General features: G+C 41.7%; 1 protein-coding gene across 1 annotated transcript in view; it reads left to right on the plus strand.

Moving 5' to 3' along the window:
* The window catches only part of LOC119405130 (neprilysin-1), a 49,001-nt gene extending 37,444 nt beyond the window's left edge, over positions 1 to 11,557 (plus strand). Inside the window, exons 16-22 of the mRNA XM_037671924.2 lie at positions 436 to 487; positions 1,315 to 1,382; positions 2,968 to 3,098; positions 5,208 to 5,273; positions 6,111 to 6,215; positions 8,197 to 8,273; positions 11,385 to 11,557. Coding sequence (XP_037527852.1) covers positions 436 to 487; positions 1,315 to 1,382; positions 2,968 to 3,098; positions 5,208 to 5,273; positions 6,111 to 6,215; positions 8,197 to 8,273; positions 11,385 to 11,490 — 605 coding nt within the window. The 3' untranslated portion in view covers positions 11,491 to 11,557. The remainder of the gene's footprint in view (positions 1 to 435; positions 488 to 1,314; positions 1,383 to 2,967; positions 3,099 to 5,207; positions 5,274 to 6,110; positions 6,216 to 8,196; positions 8,274 to 11,384) is intronic.
* The last annotated feature ends 1,008 nt before the right edge of the window (positions 11,558 to 12,565 follow it).

The raw sequence follows: 12,565 nt of genomic DNA on the forward strand, positions 1-12,565 counted from the left end.
CGTCGTTGTTCACATAACAAGGGTTGCAGACAGGTTACCCCGTAGTCAGTGGTTTGACGATTTCAGATCAGTTGTCTAGTTCATATCACGAATCTTAGATACCGGGTTACCGGGTACATGTGTAGCCCCTGTTTAGGTGCAGTTGCTACACATGCTAAATTGTACTTTTATGCAATGCCTGAATCTTAAATGCCAAATTTATGAAATGAAAGATAAGTAAAATAAGTACTGCCTTATAATTTGCCGTGGTGCTAGACTAGTAACAACGAGGTTAAAACTTTAATACAAGTACACTAAAAAAATGGTTGTATTTTGTAAAATATGAAAACTTTGCTTCATGTGTTTGACGCAAATCACAGATCAAGTACGTTATCTTTTATGATGTTTCGCTAATTTAGCTTGCGGCTCATGAACTTTACAACACCTTTTCTCTAGTGTACCCGTCAGGAATACTTCAAGGTGTATTCTACCAGTACGGACTTCCACGGTAAGATATCAAAATATAACCAGTTTGCTAGAAGAAAGTCATACGTCACATTTGGTGCCAGCTATTGCCGTGACCTGAGCACCATTGGGAAGAGAGAATTTTGTAACGCATCAAAGATAAATGTGAAAGATTTGGGACATTAAGAAGTAGATTATCTGTAGATGAGATTTAATTGTGATGGGATATTGTAAGAGCCGGATTTAGATCGATAAAAGAAATCTTTCAATAATTTCCGTCTCAATTTCTCCCTTTGAGCGGAAAGAACATTCACGTTTTGAGGAGCATTATTTATGAAGAGTAGAAGCAGCAATGGAAATAAGTTTCCGAGACTTCGTAATATGAAGAACTACTGCGATGATTTTCACTTAATTTTGCGAAAGTAATAGGAAAGCATTCCTGTGAGAAATTTAACTACATAAAGACATGAATATGGTAAAGTACGCTCAGTATGCTTTCCCTTTAAGTCACAGATTGGTTACCTTAGGAGCGCTTTCAGAGTTTGTGCAGAATACGTTTGCAGAGCAGCGTTGCATATTTCCATACCCCAAAGAACGCATAGGGGACTTCGCGTCGCAGATTTGCCGTCTCTGATAGCGGCTTCTATAACAGCACACAAATTTATTACGACGCAGTCATAAAATGAACAAATAGCTGCGTTTATTCAATTGAGAAATACTCCGCGCAATATTTGTCGCGCAGTATTTGTCAAGTGAGTGCAGTATTTTGTCGCGCAGTACTTGTCAGTATAAACAGCGACAAGCAAATGTTGAATAATGATGATAGTGGATACATATTGAGAGTGACATCACAAGCCCATTTTCACACAGGTCTATCAATTTCGGGGCTATCGGTACAGTGGTCGGACACGAAATGACTCACGGCTTCGATGACACAGGTGAGTGCTATGACTAGAAAAATGCAATGCTACAAGATGTTTTCCTTGCTTTAAGGAGATAACATGAGCTTTTTGTTAACTTGTACGCAAACCACTGGAAAAGCGCGAAGTGGCTTGGAAAGGTAAGAAATATGCAACGTCGCTTGACGAAAAATTATAGGTGTAGCATTAATGGATAGGATGAGAGACGAAACATTCCGAGAGAAAGCATAGTGAGCCGATATTCTCATAGGCATTCAGAGAAAAGGAAACAGCTGTTCAGGCCACGTAATTCCCAGGAAAATATCGGTGGCGAGTTAAAGAGACGGAATAGGTGCCATTACACGGGAAGCATAGCCGAGGGCGAAAGAAAAATAGGTGAGGTGATCAAATGAGAACAATTCACAGGATCGAATACGCGTGTGCAACACAAATTAATGAGAAGGAAAGAAGTGTTAATTTTAAGGGCTCGTTTTTCTTTGTGATACACAATATTAATGAGCATTAACAGACAATAATGCCAAGGAAAGTATGTGGGATGTTATTAGTAGTAAATGTAAGGTAAATGTGAAGAAAGGAAAGCGGACTAAAAGATAGCTTGCCGCGGGCAGGGACCCTGCCCGCGGCAAGCTATCTTTTCGTCTACTTTTCTTTCTTCACATTTACCTTATATTTACTACTAGTAACATCCCCTATACTTTCCTTGGCATTATTGTCTGTTAGTGCTCATTAACAAATTAACGTGAAGATTATTGCTAGAGAACTTTATCATTGAGTGAACGTAAAGATACGCCGCTGCTGCTGATGATGACGATGACGAAGCACATCGCAGAGTGAGAAAATTCACTTTCGTATATGACAGCGAGATGAGACAGTAGCTGTTTTCCTATTGGCCAATTCAGCAACTCAAGCTCAACGTGTTTCGGGTAGCATCGTTATGAGTGAGGTCATGCGCGACGGCCGGTATCGACCAAGCTCAAGGAAAATAACAAATGAGAACACTGTACGCCCCATGAAAGTTAGCATAACAAACGCGTCGTGTGTGACGCACTCTTTGCACGACGTTGAACTTAGAACGGTTCCAAAGTTTGTTTTCAAAGCATTAAGTTAGGTATAGTTAGCTGGCCGTTCTCTGCATACTCAGCAATCATATATGGGCACAATATGTTCTTTAAATGGAGAAAATCTCGTCAGCGCCCTGATCGCACGCTATTCTCTTTACCCCACAAAACAAGGAGGTTAAAAAATATCCTGCCACAAAACAACCAAATTCATGGCAGATAATAAACTGCTACTGTAAAAGCAGAATAAGCTGTGAAGTTATGTATATTTTTTCAACTAGGAAGTGGTACGTATTTTTTTGGTGCGATAGTGGTATGAAAAACCACTTCGATTGTTGCCCATATTTTTCATCGCACGTGAAGTTAAGACTCCCACAACAATAGTAGAAGCGCGGGCGATTTTATTGGTTCATTACGGCGGGAAGCGCGCGAACACAGGAAAAAAAGATCGAATTAGATTTATAGGGGTAATCCCTCGCAATGTTTATAGGTATAATCCGAATTCCAATCTCTTTCTCAAACACCCTGACCTTTCTCGTTTGAAGGAAGCCAGTTTGATGCAAACGGAAGGTTGGAACAGTGGTGGACGAACGAAACTCGAAAAAAGTTTGACAAAAGGGCGCTGTGCTTCAAGCATCAATATGGAAGCATCACTGTCAAGCGTCTCAACATGACGGTAAGGTTAATTCCTGATTATGGCTAACAGATTAGCACTGCTGGTTAAGGCACGAGAGGACCCACCACTGTGGTTATGGTGCACAACTGCTGACCCGAAGGTCGCGGGATCAAATCTCAGCTGTGGCAGCCACCTTCGATGGAGGCGAAATGCTGGAGGCCTGTTTACTTAGATTTAGGTGCACGTTAAAGAACATCGAATAGTCAAAATTTCCGGAGGGGTCGACTACAGCCGCCCTCATAATCATATTGTGATTTTGGAATGTAAAACCCCCTTATTTATTGTTATATTAGGGCACGAGAGGCGTGGGAAAGTAGCTGCATACATCTATAGCCTCACATTACACCAAAGTATTGTCTACTGATTAATTTCGGTTCAACAATAATAAAAAAAAAATACGTGTGAGCTTTTGTCCAAAGCCGTAGACAAAGGGTTGGAGGAGGTTGTCGCAAAAAATAAACTATGGCAAGCTGCCTTTTGCGACAGGCATTGTGAGTGAAATATTTATTTTCGAATAAACTGTAAATCCCGGCAACAATTGTGTCGAAGGCTATTATCTACAATATTTTTAAAAAATATATTCTATTCTATAGCTTTGCAAGGCGTGAACTTGAGTGATTTGGTAATCCACAGTAAGCTTAAAAAGGCACTTAAAGGCGGGATATTACGGTACTACGGCAATCGCACCGTTATTTGTCGACGCACGTACACACGAGAGACTATAAAAGCAGCAGTCTTGCATTATGAAGAAGGAGAATAAGTGCTTAATGCGTAAGCATTGCTTGACTACTATTCTGATCGAAACCGTGACTGTAATATTACGCTTCTGTATAAGGGTAATAAATGGGCATTTGTGGTAAGGATGTCATGAAGATAACTAGAAAACGTAATTGAAGCAACTAACTATTAATCACAATAAGTAGTTCGAAGGTTATTCACAAATTAGTCAGTAATAATTACGACATAAATTTGAAGAATGGAAAAAGATAAGCAAGATACTCACTTAATTATTCAGTGATTTGTCAGTAACTAACCTAATCTGATATAATGATGAGGACGCATCGATTTCGGTAAGGTTCATAAAATATTAATCAAGAGGAATTTGTGATTATTATTAATCGCTAATTCGCCAGTAACGAAGATAACAAGAAACGAAATGGAATTTCAGAGATGATTAAGGTCAATAACAATTACGATTATTAGCTATTTACTTAAATAGTCGCTATTAAAACATCAGTCATTATGACTGGAAAAATTGCTGTGGTCGGATCGAGTTCCGTAAGGCTGATTAGGTCCGATAACAGCTGCAGCAAGTTCGGTAAGGACCGATAAATGTCGGATGCTTCCGGTAACGGTCAATGGGGCTCGGATCGGGTCTGTTCATGTTCGATGTATGTCCGATCGTGTTCAATCTATTCCTAAAAAGAGGCAGATGCGGTTTGATCAAGGGATCAGTTACCAGACGGGTATTTAGGCACCATCGAGGAATCACATTTACCAGAGGGGTACTTAAAGGTTATCAATTACAAAAGCTTTATATGCATAGAATACTTAAACCCCGAAATCGTATACGTGACGTAGCACGACCCGTGATGCACACGCCACGCAATCGCCCGGCGCTGCACCCACGTGCGGTCGTGCCACACAAGGCTCCATGTACGTCATCGCCCACATGGTCGGATGGGAACGGCGATCCGATACTTACGCATACCTGGACAACTCCTCTGGAGGTTTTCCAAGTATCGGTGTTTGTCTTTATCGAATAAGGGGAAAACTATAGCACCATGTAAAAGTTTTTTTTCATTACATTGACGACTATATTATCCGTTTTGTCTGCATATCTCGAAGCTTCTTTTCTTTTTGTATCTCTACATACTGTTACCATTTCAATAAACCACGGGTGGTAACAGCTATTGCGTTACTTGGTTTCTTTTTTTTCCCTGTCCGGGATACACTTCAAGCTTGTATATGTTATACACCAAACACACAAGGCTAAATATTGGCAGTGATTAAAGTCAGCACTATGGAACCTGGAATGACAATTGCCGCAATTAATAACGTTCGGCGACATCTCGGACAATTATGCGTTGTTTCTTTTCCGAAATGCAGCTAAATGGGAACAATACTGTAGGAGAGAATATAGCGGACAATGGCGGTATCAGGACTGCCTTCAAGGTGAGTCTCGTGAATTTGTTTTTATTTGTCACTCTCCTTTTTAGGCTTAGGGCTAAACTAACTCAGCTACTAGCTTTTGAGAAAACGGAAGCAAAGAAGATGCAGGATGCACTAGGTTGTGAACCCTAGCTTCCAGTGGTAGAATGCCTGCAGTGAAACTTTTGATCATTTTCTGCGTTCTACAATACGTATACCAAAATGTTTGGTAATGGCTAATGCAGCAAAAGATAGAAACCAACTGCAGCAATGCTTGACCGCTCTGCCGCTTAGATTCAAGGTAAAATGTGCCGTGCCATTCTGCTTATTGCGTCAGAAGTCTTAGTGACACGATGAAGCAAGCATTTTTGTTGTCCCCCCCAAAAAAAAATTGGAGGCGACCATAATCTTTGACTTGGGTATCTGGTCGTTGCACTTGCACCTCGGCATCCGTATGCCCTGGTATATTCCTTCAGTTAACTTTGTGCTTCGTCGCACTGAAGAAGCGAATCTCGGAGGCCAAGTAGAAAGAATCACGTGGTTGAGATCTGCTTCGCGAGGTGCCGCAACGATCGCATCTGCTCACATAAAAACCGTCCGCTCTTTCAACGAACTCATTCAATTATTTTCTTGAATTATCCTGACATTTATTTGGCCCTCATCTAAAGTAAATTTATGCTCCGATATCATGTGTACACAATGTAACTCTTAACTTGATTCAGAACCATACCAGCTTTATTTTTAGCCTTTTTCCTGAATATTTTGAAAACCGAAAATAAGTGCTGAACCGGAAGTGCATGGAAAGAAACGAGAGTGTCTCTCGTTGCCTGTGCCACTAATATGCCGTTCTATTCCTTACAGGCATTCAATAAACTGCTGTTCGAGAGACAGCAGCGTGAGGATACCCGTCTAGAGGGCTTGGAAAACGTGTCTGGGAAGCAGTTGTTCTTCATATCCAACGCTATGGTACGTGAACGGATCACCGAATTATCTCAAGGGCAACTGACGATTCTCCGCGTGTTCCACTTAAATAATTCGATACCCATTTACCCAAACATAGGTTCCTTGATAGATTTGCCTAAAACAATAACTGAAGCATAAACAATCTTACCGAGTTATTCTAGTAGATGGGGCAGTATTAAATAACTGATAAATGCTGTTCGATTGAAAAAGGGCGTTAAAAAAATCTAAGCTCTTAGAAGCTGCTGGGCTATATCCGGACATGTTAGCTCGGCTATATCCCGACATGTTAACCGCGTATATGAGGGGTCTCAAAGTCACCTCAGCTAGCGGGCCGCACTCGCGAAATTTAGTCCCACAAGGGCCGAAACAGTGAAGAAGGTTGAAGCGGAAGAGGGGGGGGGGGGGGTAGGGCACGCAGTTTTGAACAACACGTCACCTCACGCCGCCATTTCAAAGAGTGCATTTCCCATATGTCATATATGGATAAATTCTGAAGGGAATTTGGCGTCAGAATTCGAGAAATATACGGCTTCTGATCTCCAGAATGACTTAAATCTGTACGCCAATTATAAATTATGGGATTTTTTGCCACTGTTACGTTTCAACATATGGTGACCCCATGAGAGGCCTCACGAAAAAAAAAAGCTTGACACCAGTCACGTATGTGTAGCTTACTCGAACAAAACGTTATTCATCTCAATAGGCAAGCAAATAATGCGAGTACCTTTTCGAAATGTTACAAAAAATTTATTCCTTGTGAAGCCGCGGGCCGCTGGCGAAACGTCTGCGGGCCGCGTGTTTGACCCCTGGCGTATATGATGTCGAGATTCAGATTATTAATTGTTGTTTTAAAGGTTGTGCACATTTTCGGATTTTTGTTCTTCAAATAACAATACAAAACTTCTTGAGCCAGCTTCATTTATGACAACAGCTCTCTGCCACTGACAGCCGAACGCCACGACGCAGACGAAGATGTTTCACGCTTTATTATGACACAACGAAGACGCCTACATGCCAATTAGAATGAAAATCATGCAGGCATAGATGGCCGTCAACTCACTAGGGAGTCACATAAATAAAGTTCTGCCTGCTTCCGCATTATTCGCCGTTTTCTATTCGCTTAAGTAAGGGGTCTCAAAATCACCTCAACTATTGGAACGCAGTGACCAAATTGAACTCCTACTAAGACAGTGAAGAAAATTGTAGTAGGAGGTGGGGGGTGGAGTTGGGGGGAGGGGAGGGGCTTGAAAACAATGTCAGCTAACGGTGCCATTTGAAAGAAGAAAATTCTCATATCTCATATATTTGTAATTCGTGAATGGTATTTGAGGTCAGGAATCGGAAGAGCTATCGATACCAATCTCGAGAATGACTGACATGCAGACGACGATTCTGAAGTAAAACTTTTGTTGGGCCTAGTTGGTACATAGCATTTAGAAACAGAACTTCAGCGCAAATGAAGACGGACCACGAAGACTAGAAAGACAAGGACAAGAGACGATTCTGAATTCACAGTTTTTTTTGTTCCACAGTTATATTTCAACACGTGGTGAGCGCATGAGGTGCCTCGCGAAAAAAACATACTTACGATCACCCACGTCTGTGTAGCTCATGAGCGTACACATTAAGAAGCTGAAAAAAAAAAATATGGGACGAAGGCAGCCATGTGCGTGCCAGACCGCTAGCGAAAGGTCCGCGAGCCGCGTGTTTCAGAGCCGTGGTTTAAGACATGGAAATAGTCTATTGGATCGCTCCGGAATTGAATAAAATTCTGGCCGATCTGATCATGCGTGAATCATGAAAATACATTTTTCATTCGGGTGTGCACTTTCTGCAATCTAACGTCTTCTTGTTTTGGCTATGTTGAATGAAAAGGCGGTTTTCTGAGAAGCTCCCCGATTTCAGGGGCGGACTCAGAATTAAGGTTGACCTAAGTGCAAATGAATGCTATACTTAAAGTGTGAGATTTTGGCCTTCCCTGCAGGTGTGGTGCAACAAGGCTCGCGAAGGATATCTGCGGGAACTAATACAATACGACCCGCACACTCCAAACCGCTACAGGTGGGTTGTTCTCAAAGGGCAGTTATGTGATGCCCTTTTTCTATTAGACTTCGATGCTTTCATAACAAACGTTATATTGAATTAACGGTGTGTGGATACCTTTGTTATTGAATTATTACTGGAGCATAGTTTTTCTCAAAATAACAAAAAATGTCTCACGGATAAGGACATTAGCAAGGAACTATGATTAGCATGCATGTCGTATTTATTGTGACCCCAAAGTTCGCATCTCAGTATCGTACCGGTATTCTCATTACTATCCCGACGACATGACGGAACAAGATTCATTGACGTGTCACTTTATAAGCGTAGGTGTAATGATATAACTAATCGAAAAATTAAACAACATGGCTGATCGCTGCAACTGCATGAGATCATGCGCCTGAGTGATCTCGTGGCAGCTGCATGGATGAGCGATGGCAAGAATAAGGCACTTGACTGATCTTGACATCATTTCGCATATACCAACCTGCGAAGAAGACTGGATTGTGATTAGAGCAAGAAATATTTGCGATAGTTTAGGGACCTCCCTTTGATGCTTGTCAAACGGCGACATCAAACGAATTGAATCAATTCAGAATAAAGGCCATTCGCTTCATCGACTTCATTGTAATTTCTCAGCATCATTCCACCAACTCACTTTCGTATGACTTGACCTTCAAAGTGACGCAACACTGAGTCTCCGGAACGTCATCACTCTCTCTTGAATTCATCGCGATATTCCTCACATGACAACTGTGACATGTCCTGTTAATTAACGTCCACCGGAAACAGTCATGCACTTAAAGTTTCTGTGTTTCACTCGCGGACGGACTTTTCCAAAGATAGTTTTTTCCCCCAGACCACACAAGTGTGAAGCAGAAGCAGTATACCAGGTCATATTCGCTCATTATCTAGAGACGAGGTTTTGAATGTTCTATCAGATATAAACTATATCGTCTATCATATATTTGAATTACTATTGCTGTATTTTATATGATGTTTATATGATTTTTGATTACGCTCATTGAATTTATCATTTTTGGCAACTTCGCTGTTTTTGTATTTGTGCCCACTCTTTTCATAGCCCTGCAACTGGTCTGTATTATGCGAAAATAAATAATGAATTCTATTTGTTGAGGCGTTCATATATTTTGCCAGTAGGGCCAGCAGACCTATGAATGAAGCTAGAAAAATATTCATGGACGTACCGTTAGGAAAAATTGTACTACGGACGGCTGTACAGGGGTGATGCGTTTCAAAAAACGCATTTTTGTTGTGGCACCAGATCACAGCCAAACAACTCGATGACATAAGCAGTTGTGACATCTCTATACATCATATATTAACAGCTCAGGCAGCTATAAAATAATGGGTACATAAAGGGTTATAACTATTAATGAATGCTAAGTAAATAGCTTTGCGCATGCTACCGACAATTATGTGACCATTTCTTGGAAGTAACTCATAGGTACTTGCAGACGTTAAGAACGAAAAGTCCTGATTTGAGGAACAAATGTATTTACATTGATTTTGATGTTCTGATAGACAGGCCACATGTTTACATATTTGGCCGCCGCGACGGTACAGTAGTTGCGGTGCTTGGCTCCTGACCCGAAAGTCACGGGTTCGAACCCTGCCGCGGCGGTCGCATTTCGATGGAGACGAAATGCTTGAGACCCGTGTTCTTAGATTTAGATGCACGTTAAAGAATCCAAGGTGGACGAAATTTCCGGAGCCCTTCACTAAGGCGTGCATAGAACCACATCGCGGTTTTGACGCGTGAAGCCCGAGATAATATTATTATATGTTAATTTGTTACCAACAACTGCCTGAACTTGTTAATCAATTAAAGCATGTCGTTCTGCTGCTCAAATAAAAAAATATCGTGATGAGACACTCAGAAGTAGATAGTTAAGGTGATGGCAAAGTTATCGTGCTGGATGGACGTATCGTCACTTGCGAAGCGCTGACACATAAAGATTGCGGTATCACTAAGCCTGCTCAAGCCCCATACGCAATTACTTGACTTCAGAAAATATCGGAATGACGAACGCAGGCGGAAAAGTACGACTCTCACTGTTATATTGTGCACGTCAATATGTCATGTCAGTGTTTAGACGTAAGAAACTACACACAAATCTTGATAAATAGCGCTCGGACGGGTCTAATTGTCACATACCGTTTAACAAGGCCCTGCATGGCACGCAGCAAAAATAGAATAAATGAGATAGATTTCACTGAACGAATGATGGCATATGGCGCTTGCACTAAGAACATTTAATTTTGAGTCTGAAGATTCAGAGTGCTACGGCGAACATTAGAGCGGGTATAATTTTTAGAACTAAATGCGTAGAAGGTGACGCGTTCGCTTTGATGTGAATGCGGTGCTCATGACAGAAGAAACGCTAATGCTGTATGATGGGGCCATCGTTTTAAAAAGTAGTTCATTTTAGACTGATGTGTAAAATTATGCTTAGTTCTTCAATTTTTGTTATGTCCGTATGACATTATAACATACTTGCAAACTCCTATAACAAGGGCACCGTTTTCGACCTCGAGTAACGAGTCTTCTGTATGCAGGAATATGCTCAGTACCAAGGAAACTGGGCACGCGTTATGAAGCCACTGTGCTTCATGACGTTATATTCAAATATACATTCAAATAATTCGTTATTCTATAGTGGCCTTAGCTCCCAAACACGAGCAGTATTGCCATTGTGATTGGGCTGGTGCGAGAAATGCAGCCGAACAAAACGAAAAAAGGGGCTTGTAAAAGGCGGGCCCTGACTACTTGTTGTATCCAAGAGGCGTTAAACCTTTACGCTAGAACGTATGCTGTATACCTTTGTGAGGAATGCTGTATACTTTTGTGAAGAAAAACAATAATGTCCACCATGATACTGAATAACTTTTCCCTATTAGAACGTTACGTATGTCATTACAATGAGTGCATATGTTTCTTTTCAGAATCCGTATATTTCGTATATACTTTTTCGTATATTTGCCGTGCATTTCTGCAAAAATCTTACAAAATTAAATGCATGGAATTATCAGAGTGGGATAGTGAACGTTACAATGGGATTGTTTTTTGCGATCAGTTGCATTGTGTGAAGCTTTTCTCTCTTTCAGGATCAACGTCCCAATGGGAAACATGGAAGCATTCTCAGCAGTATTTAAATGCTCAAAGAAATCCAAAATGTATCGCCAGAAGGAGGACCGCTGCACGTTATGGTGACACAAAATGATGAGAACGTCTTCAGAGGAAAGACCAGCCTGCAAATTGGGTTAATAAATTTGTACGCTTCCAAATAGGAGACATTTCAGTGCTCGTGACATTTCATCTAAACACACGGAGATGCTGGAAATGAAGGCAGGAACGATACGTGTGCATGTGCAATAACGCACAAAGAAAAAAATTAATCTTCAGGATGAATTTCTCGAGGGAAACTACATTCCCTGCATGCCTCTCGCCGCATGACATTTTTACTAGCTACGTTGAAAATAACTATTGTGGCGGCTCAGGGCCGACAGCCTCCCGGAGCCCCTCAGAGACGACGCGGAGACACCAAGCAACAAGTCTTTACTGTCCGAAGGCCTGGCCGCGACTGCCCACTGTTCCCCGAGCGCGCCCGGCCCGAGCGTGCTGTTTGTTGTCGTCCGCCTCGCAGTCGCCCGAATTGCCAGCGCCCCCACTCTAGCTGCGCTATGAACTTTGGAATACAGGGAAGAGTGGCAAAATCTTTTCAAATGAAAATAACATAGTGATCAAAACACCCACATGAGGGTCTCAGAAAACACAATGATCAAAACACCTACGTGCGCGTCTAAGAATAAATCACGGGTAACAACTACTGAGACATTGGTGTACTTGAGAAGCCGATGTTCTTTCTGAGAAAAAAAAAAGAAATATCAGTGATTACGATAGCGCCTCGTTATGCTGCACAATAATAAATTCGCCTTAAGAGAGGCAATCATTGCTTCCCGTTGAATCATGACTGCAGACGTCAATTCGCATGCAGGCAATGGCAATGCTGAACCGCGAAGCAGGGCCCTTCTTCTCAAATATATTAAATAAAAAAAAGTTACCCAGCTCGTTGTGCATTTGCCTCTGAAAGGCGAAATCCATCTTCTTTTATTTCACAGTCGATTTTATTGATCCCGCCCGTATGCATTCCGCACCCAACGTGGTTTTGCACTGCTGTCGGGATCGGAGGAATTGGAAGCTTTCAGCACTTCACGTGGTTTTTCAGTGCCTCCGTGATCGGCGCACCATTGCGCAGGTGGCGATGTAATGTGATGGCGTAATCATG

The sequence above is a fragment of the Rhipicephalus sanguineus genome, chromosome 9 (genome assembly GCF_013339695.2).
Source record: "Rhipicephalus sanguineus isolate Rsan-2018 chromosome 9, BIME_Rsan_1.4, whole genome shotgun sequence".
NCBI classification, from domain to species: Eukaryota; Metazoa; Arthropoda; class Arachnida; order Ixodida; family Ixodidae; genus Rhipicephalus; species Rhipicephalus sanguineus.